The sequence below is a fragment of the Lupinus angustifolius genome, chromosome LG04 (genome assembly GCF_001865875.1).
Source record: "Lupinus angustifolius cultivar Tanjil chromosome LG04, LupAngTanjil_v1.0, whole genome shotgun sequence".
Classification (NCBI taxonomy): Eukaryota; Viridiplantae; Streptophyta; class Magnoliopsida; order Fabales; family Fabaceae; genus Lupinus; species Lupinus angustifolius.
In genome coordinates this window covers 18,490,859-18,499,880 of record NC_032012.1, presented here as the reverse complement: position 1 = coordinate 18,499,880, position 9,022 = coordinate 18,490,859, and the positions used below count along the sequence as shown (strand labels likewise).

Here is a 9,022-nt window from a genome sequence, read left to right as displayed (position 1 = left end):
ATGCCGATTCAATAACGAAGGAAGAGTACATAACACTGAAAAGATTGGAACTCAGAATCTTTGAAGATAAATTCTAGTTGCCCTCTTTTTGTGAGGAAGAAAATTAAGAATAGTGGACACAGAATAAAAAATATTATATGTAATTTTTAATTATAAAAGTTGTATTAATTAATTAAATGAATTTAAATAAGGAAGAAGTTGAATCAACTTTGAGGAATGAGACATATTGGAAGTTCAATTCCCTTTGGTCAATATTGTGAAAATAAGAAAATATGGAAGATAAATTAGAAAAATAAAAAATATTCCAGATTAGCTGTTAGAATATATTTCCCCTTTCCAGTTTATTAGTTGGTTTCTCTCTAGAATGTAATAATTATTTTCCAAAAAAATCAAGATGAAATCTAAAATAAGTATTTAGAAATAATTGACAATCTAGAAATTCATTGAGGGAATTTTGGGAAGTAATATTATCCTAATGTCATATTTAGTACTTTTTTTAACTAACATTATTTCAAAACGACATAGTGTATTAGCTGCTTTCTAGAATATGTAATAATAATATATAAATTCTCACAGCATATCTTACTCTTTCTTCCATCTCTCTCTTTCTATTTCACCCTCTTAACTTCTCCAATTTTCTTGCCACTTTCTCTCTTCAATTCTCCATTGCAACGAAATTCTAGGGTTTCTCATTCATCTCTTGTACGTACCTCTTTTTCTGCATTCATTCTTTCATTTCCTGCTTATGTTTGATTTTGTCGCCATCATCCCCATTTTCCCGTTCCGTTGATCCCAAATTTCATGTCAATGTTCGTTTCAGCGTTTGATTTTAACAATTTTTTAATTTTGTGAAGTTTTTTAGTGTTTTGTGTTGATTTTGATGCTTTGTGTAATTTATCAGGTGGCATATACGGTGCTGGAGCTTTGATTTGTGATTTAATTTGAGAATACTTTTTTTTTGTTTTCGCCCAATTTGCTTATGTATTTTGCTCATAGATTGAGCTTTCCTTTTTTGCTTTTTTTGCTGTTTGGTTTTCAAGGGATTGAAATGGTGGTTTAGCAATTGTCTTGTGTTAATTTTAAGCATATGAATGGTGGTTTGATGTGTACTTATGCTTGTTGGGTTGGTTGATAGTTGATACATACAGGGATAGAGAGGTTGGGTTGGGTTCTATAGTGTAGTAGTGAGGAGGGTAGAGTTTCTGTTAGGATGACAGATTTTCAGCATTTACAAAAGAAGCCTGAACCTGAACCGGCTGAGGCTCGTGCCGAGTATGAGTGTGGGCTGGAGGAGTTTATGCATGGTCAATTGGATGATTGTATTTCATTTGCTTCATGTAGCTCTTCTCGTGCTCAAGATGATGAGGATGAGGAGGGTGATCAGCTGATAAGGAGGAGACGGAGGTCTGATCTTGAAGGGGATGATTTGGCAGAGTCATCAGCTGCGCGGAGGCGCCATTCACGGATTTTGGGTAGATGGGCTGCCCGACAGGCGCAGGAGATGATGACAACTATTGAGAGGAGGAATCGGGAATCCGAGTTGATGGCGCTTGCGGGATTACATACGGTCTCGATGTTGGACTCTTCTTTTCTGAGGGGATCACAATCTCCGACTTCTGGACGGGAGGGGGCTGTTGAGCGGCCGAGCACTCAGTCATCTGCCATTCTGCAGATGTGGCGTGAATTGGAGGATGAGCATTTATTGAATCGGGCACGTGAAAGGATGAGGGAAAGATTGCGGCAGCAAAGGAGTTCTGAGTCTGAGACCAATGTGTCAAGTACCATGTCTGACAGTCGAGGCACTGTGGATCAAAGGAGTTTGGGGGATGCAAGTGAAAGTGAAAATGATTATGGTACTTGGTCACACGATCACGTTGGACCACAGAATGCACATGGTGATGGCAATAGGTCTAGCCGGGAGCAATCTCCTGATCTTGGTGAAGTTGAGAGGGAGAGAGTTAGACAGATTGTTCGGGGATGGATGGAAAGTGGTATTAGTGATCATTCATCTAATGTGAGTCAGAGAAACAATAACCGTAGAGCAGAGTGGCTTGGAGAGACTGAGCGTGAGAGGGTAAGAATTGCGAGGGAGTCAGTGCAAATGACTAGCCAGCAGAGAGGTTCACGTGGGAGCCGGAGGGATGCTCAAGTGAGTGACGGTGGTCAAGTCGATCAAGTGCGTGATGTGGTAGCTGATCGTAATGATGGCCATCCAGAGCATGTCCGCCGGGACATGTTGAGACTGCGTGGAAGACAGGCTATTGTTGATTTGCTTGTGAGGGTAGAAAGGGAACGACAGAGAGAGTTGCAGGGTTTGTTGGAGCACCGAGCTGTTTCTGATTTTGCTCATCGCAACCGCATTCAGGTCTGTTAGTTACCCTACCTTATTAGAATTCCATTGAAATATATGGTTCTCGTTGTCATGATGTCTTCACTTAACTGGAAATCTGAGTTGGTTATGAAAGTAAGTCATACTAGAGCAATTTAATTTAAGGCTCCAGTAATTTGTATTACGGTTTGGATTTAAACCTTGCATTGTGTTTTTAAATAATTAAATAATCTTCATGTACTTACGTTTTATGATAAATTTCGTTTCATTTGTTGGTTTTCCCTCCTTGGCCCCAGTTTTAAGCTTATTCATATGCTGTAAACCATGATATAGTATGTACTATTGTTCTATTCTCTAATTTGTTTCACTGAACTGGTCGTTCATAAATTGAAAACAATCATACAGTATTGCCTTGAAAAGTACTATGGTTACCTTCTGTAAGAAGCAAGTGTAGTATTGTTTGGATCACTATACATCACCTTCCTAGAGTGTCTGACAATTGATATTTTACTGCACTATAAATTGAAACTGTTTCTAGATTGTTATTTTCTATCTAATTCATGATGTTTTTGGAATAACATTCAGCAGGTATTTCTTTGCACTAGAAAAGGAATATTAAATTGACGGAAGAACAAAATTTTATATTGCATTCCTTTTTGAACTGTCAAATGTTGTAGTTGATTAGGAGCCGTGCTTTGCTTTTATAATATGCTTATTTTAAGAGATCTCGTTTCATTGTTACATGGAAGTAGTTGCTTGTTTTAATCTGATTTTATTACCTGATTGATTCTTTTTCTTCTTTTTATTACCTTTTCTCCACAAACATAATGGATCATGCAACTACGGGATATTTATGTGGATAGCACTTGTTTGTTTTATACATTTTTCATGAACTATCCTTATCCTGTCTTAAATTGACTATTTATAGAAATTTACTTTTCAGGCATTGCTCAGAGGTAGATTCCTCCGAAATGAAAGACCTGTTGAAGATGAGAGGCCTCCTTCTGTGGCTGCTAGCGAATTAGTTCAGTTAAGACAACGACACACGGTCTCTGGTTTAAGGTATGCAATTTAAGATTGAATGTTTTTTCACCCTCTTCACTTAAAAATGGGATGCCTCTCCTGTCTAACACTTAAAAATTGGAACTTTTGGTATAGAAATAATAAAAAAGTGGTTGTTATACACTTATACTGACAGTAACTTATGTTCACAGTGGTGGATTTTCATCTGACTCTTATGTTCTGCATGATAGTTTACTTTTATGCACATTGATGGATTTTCATTTGATTCCATTGTTTTATGTACCAAAAGCCTTGGTACATGGAGGAATCATGTTAGTTTAGCTTTCTCGTATAAATTGTTCTAAATGTTCTCTTTCATTTTGTTTTGGAATAGAAAATGACATTCTGTTCTCATTGGTACAAAGTGTTGCTGGTTATTGTGAGTTTGTGACAGGATAATTGCCTTTGTAGTTGCATTATACATTAAATATTTGTTATAATTATTTTATTATTCATTATAATCTTTTTTCCCTTATTCGTTAGCACTCTGGCTTTTGCTCATAAATTTATTCCTCAATATGTAGTGAGCTCTGTAAATTTGAGTTCTGCAGTTCAACAAGACACAATATTATACCTGTTGTGTCAGTGTCATATTGGCTTGTTCTTTTCCTTCTCTTCTTCTTCTTTATAAAAATTATTTTAAATTTTTAGATAGCTATCATATATATGTCTATAATAAAAATGTGTTTATGATATTGCATATATTGAAATATGAAATGTCAATGATTAACTTGTTATGGTTGGATTTCTTGACAACTCTATGGTGTAATTCAGGGAGGGGTTTCGCTCAAGATTAGAAACAATTGTTCATGGTCAAGCAGTCACCGATCCTGATGCCACACCTAACAGTAACATTAGTGAAACAAGAAGTGATGAGAACCAAGGAAACAATCTGATAGATGGCCAGCAAGTAAATTATGAACAAGAGCAGATTAGAAGCCTGGAAAGTGATGTGCGTCACTTGCCGAATCAAACAGGAGCTTTGGAGAGCAACACAAATGAAAATATTAGCTGGTTTGAAGCTAGAAATGAAAGAGGGAATTGGCAGGAACAAATTGCTGAAGATGGCGGAGGAAACTGGCAGCAGAGAACTGATCGTCCATTCAATCAGTCAAGAGATGGAAGCGCAGTCAGTGATTGGCCACAGGATACTATGAGAAATTTAGCTAGGGAAGACCTTCATCCACAAGAGGCTCAAAGAATTTGGCATGAGGACAGCACAAGGGAAACTGTTGGTAATTGGTCCGAAGGACTTCCTGAAGCTTCAAGGAATCAGCATGACATTCCATTTAGAAGAATCAATAGATTTCATCCTCCTGATGATGATAATGTGTACAGCATGGAGCTTAGAGAACTTCTGAGCAGGTAATTCTACCCTTTTGGATCTTTTGCCTCACAGAAGGCTTATGGCCAATTTGGATTACATTTATCCCAATAGTAACGGCTTTGGGAAGAAGGAAATAAAAAGATTTTCCCACACAAGTGTTTTGTTCTCTGCTTGTGGATGCTTAACCCTTTCCAAATCTAAACAAATAGGCCATTTATATGTTGAGAAATTCACAGGCCATGGTTTTGTACTTAATTTATTGGCTTCATTTTTTCTAGGCAGCAATGCTTCTGTTGGTTATGGATTTTATATCTGTGTTTCAGGAGAAGTGTTTCTAACCTTCTTCGTAGTGGCTTCCGAGAAAGTTTGGACCATCTAATACAGTCGTATGTGGAAAGGCAAGGTCATGCACCAATTAACTGGGATTTTCACAGAAACTTGCCAACTCCAATTCCTGCCTCACCTGAACGGGACTCTGATCAGCAAGGTGATGAACTTAATCAGGGTGAACGTGTAGCCATTAACAGACCTTCACGGGTGATGCCTTCTCCACCTGTACCTCCACCACAACCACTGTGGCACCAGGATTTGCATCAAACTGGATGGTCTCGCCATAGCATGAATCGTTCTGAAATGGTAAGCATCTTCTAAATGAAATGCGTCTATTTTTTAGTTCTCATGATATAGCATTTTAATCTTTAACAATTTTTTTTACCTGTATAGTTCCATGTAGGATTTAGCATGTTGCTTCTTTCCATCATTCATTTACATGCAGTCAATTTTAGGCTTCTATGCAAAAATCATCTGTAGTTACAACTTACAACCAACATGCCTACTGTGATGCAACCCTTTCCATCATACTATAGTTAGACAGCTATTATATTTGGTGTTGATTACTATTTACTTCCATGCTAAGTGATTGTGTATATATTTTGTAATATTTTGAAGTTGCTCTGATGTGCATAAAATAACAAATTTCAAGTAGCTTTCAATCTCTAAGTCTCTAACTACTCTATCATGAGGGATCTATGTATCTTTTTCCTACTTATATTAGTTATATATGTTGTATATGTCATACTATATTTGTATTGAAATACTTTGCTAAAGTACTGCTTTTTGGAGCAGGAATGGGATATGATGAATGATTTAAGATCTGATATGGCAAAACTTCATCAAGGCATGAATCACATGCAGAGGATGTTGGAGGCTTGCATGGATATGCAGCTGGAGCTGCAGCGCTCTGTCAGACAGGAAGTCTCTGCAGCTTTGAACCGATCAGCTGGTGAAAATGGTTTGTGATATTTTTCACTCTTTCCTCTCAATGTAGTCATTTGTCATGCGCTTTGTAGGAAGAAATGTATTTTTTCTATGATAGTGCAGCTGTTTATGTTGCATTTGTTCAAATATTTGTCAACTATTTCTGTTTATCTTTCTTTAATCTTCGGTTATTCATATTATTATTAATTGATATTTAGGATTGGGAGCTGAGACATCTGATGATGGGTCTAAATGGGGGCATGTAAAAAAAGGAACTTGCTGTGTTTGTTGTGATAGCCATATTGATTCCCTTTTATACAGGTATTTCTACATTATGTACTATACATATATCATAATTTGTCTCAATGAATAAATGCAACCTCTATTTTATTAAGGGGTCTGTAATTTCCCATTTGTAGTTCCTTCTAGACAATGATTTTATCTTTTGATTTGTTTCTTCCATTCTTCAAATTGCAATTTCTTGCAGATGTGGGCACATGTGTACTTGTTCAAAATGTGCCAATGAGTTAGTTCGTGGCGGAGGTAAGTGTCCTTTATGCCGAGCACCCATCGTTGAGGTGGTCCGAGCTTATTCCATACTGTAAAAAGGAAGTCAAAAGGGCATGGAGAAGAAGAAAATCAGAGAAGATATAGTGGAAGATATGGGAGTTAATCTCAGTTCTGGAAGTACCAAGGTTCTTATTTATATAATGTTAAGTAGTTGCTATCGTTCTTCTGATTATATATGGACCTTCGAGATATGTATGATTAGATTAGCAAATGGCTGTAAGCAAGCCATTTGCTTATATGGTTAAAGGTTCGATTCCTGAGAGCGACACTTTATTGGAAGGGGCAGTCACGCATTCCAAAAGATATTAGTTTCTTACCCAAGAGGTAAGGGATACCATCGGCAGTAGAAAAAAAGATTAGCAAATGACGTTGATTCATCATTATTGAGTAAATAAATAGTTGGCCTAACTATTCTTTCTAAATCTTTTTTGTGAGTCTAAATCCAATATTTTCCTTTTTTGTTGGTAATTAGGAGGTTGTATGTCTAAACATAAAATAGAAAAGCTACGATAAAAGGATATGGTCATATTTTACCTATAATGTTTTGGCTCAGTTAATTACAAATACGAACTTTTCAAATGGTTAATTGATTCTAAGTAAATTTCTTAATAATCTTAAAATCTTCATTATATTATAGGAACCGCATTCAAATGATTTATATAGCCTACTAAGTACTAGTGTAAAAACTTGTATAAAACTTCTAAAAGTGCAAATATTATGTTACTTTATTTATCCCCCCTCTCTTCAAAGTGGGTATTGTGTTTACGTCTATCTGGCTGTTTGGCCAATTAATTACAGCAATCTATACGTAAGAGTTATTTTAAGTTGAATATTCCTATTCTTCTGATTAAAGTTTGTTGTAGTAATTTAGTACTTCCAAACATAATATTGATTGGTCTAGTACCAGAAGAAAGAGAGTGCTACAAGTAAAGGAAAAAGAGCTTAAATTCATTTACCATTCATTTGTATTACTTTTGTTTGATAGTTAATAATAGTTAATGTATGAATAATGAATGATTTGATGACATGTAAACATATTTATACTATTAGTGCATACATATTAAATCTTAACGAAAAATGTGGAAGAAGAAATAAATAAATAAAAATTGTGAAACAATCAAACTTGAGATGCAGAATAACATTTGGCTTCCTTGGCTGCTACTCAATCCAAAGCTAATTCTGTGCTCAATTATTTAATAGTGTTATTTGTACAGTTAAGTGTTGACATTGAAAATCAAGCGTGATATTATATGATTTGTGATAAAAGAAGGGACCTTTTTTGGGCTCTTCTATTTTGAATGTTAACGCTTGGGTAAACAAATAACATTACTCATTATTGGCATATGGGTTTTCAGGGATTACTTTATATTAAAGTGAATTAACACATATAGCCTATGGTTTTGGTTATTGCAAGTAAATAACAAGATCATGTAAGAGGGAGTTAGCATGCAACAACAACAAGCCTGATTTTTAATAGGTGAAATTGATTACACGAATTAAATGAATGATATCATGTTTAAGCATTATATAAAGAGTATGTTTTTTGTTATTACAAGTGGACAACAAATATAATATAGTAAATTATAAGTTGAGGATTAAGGAGTGGTAATTAAAGGAGGTGACTATTGATTAGGAACTATAACCAGGCAGGTCGAGGTCAGATTTGCATATACCTAAACCCGAACTCGAAATTCAAAACCCGAACTCAATGAGGTTGAAAATAAAAATACCATCCCAAACCTGTCGGGTTTCGGCTAACCCGAACCCAAAAAAAACTCGAAAATTATAAAGTATTAAGGAAAGTATGATATTATTTTTGCTGCAGCGCTCTGTCAGACAGGAAGTCTCTGCAGCTTTGAACCGATCAGCTGGTGAAAATGGTTTGTGATATTTTTCACTCTTTCCTCTCAATGTAGTCATTTGTCATGCGCTTTGTAGGAAGAAATGTATTTTTTCTATGATAGTGCAGCTGTTTATGTTGCATTTGTTCAAATATTTGTCAACTATTTCTGTTTATCTTTCTTTAATCTTCGGTTATTCATATTATTATTAATTGATATTTAGGATTGGGAGCTGAGACATCTGATGATGGGTCTAAATGGGGGCATGTAAAAAAAGGAACTTGCTGTGTTTGTTGTGATAGCCATATTGATTCCCTTTTATACAGGTATTTCTACATTATGTACTATACATATATCATAATTTGTCTCAATGAATAAATGCAACCTCTATTTTATTAAGGGGTCTGTAATTTCCCATTTGTAGTTCCTTCTAGACAATGATTTTATCTTTTGATTTGTTTCTTCCATTCTTCAAATTGCAATTTCTTGCAGATGTGGGCACATGTGTACTTGTTCAAAATGTGCCAATGAGTTAGTTCGTGGCGGAGGTAAGTGTCCTTTATGCCGAGCACCCATCGTTGAGGTGGTCCGAGCTTATTCCATACTGTAAAAAGGAAGTCAAAAGGGCATGGAGAA

At 35.7% G+C, this 9,022-nt stretch overlaps 1 protein-coding gene across 4 annotated transcripts; it reads left to right on the top strand.

Annotated features, from left to right (window-relative positions):
* On the top strand, nucleotides 581–7,013 carry LOC109346082. Of its 4 annotated transcripts, none has more exons than XR_002107474.1 (9): nucleotides 581–702; nucleotides 902–2,365; nucleotides 3,273–3,391; nucleotides 4,166–4,756; nucleotides 5,042–5,354; nucleotides 5,841–6,009; nucleotides 6,194–6,296; nucleotides 6,463–6,761; nucleotides 6,906–7,013. XR_002107474.1 is itself a non-coding variant. In XM_019585451.1 (9 exons), exons 2-9 carry the CDS (start codon nucleotides 1,211–1,213, stop codon nucleotides 6,578–6,580), a joined length of 2,532 nt encoding a protein of 843 aa, XP_019440996.1. In that variant the 5' UTR covers nucleotides 581–702; nucleotides 902–1,210; the 3' UTR covers nucleotides 6,581–6,588. The 4 variants fall into 4 exon arrangements, 3 of the variants coding, with proteins under 3 accessions (XP_019440996.1, XP_019440997.1, XP_019440995.1); XM_019585451.1 differs by lacking the exon at nucleotides 6,906–7,013 and having other exon boundaries at nucleotides 902–2,166; nucleotides 2,200–2,365; nucleotides 5,844–6,009; nucleotides 6,463–6,588; XM_019585452.1 differs by lacking the exon at nucleotides 6,906–7,013 and having other exon boundaries at nucleotides 4,166–4,191; nucleotides 4,234–4,756; nucleotides 5,844–6,009; nucleotides 6,463–6,588.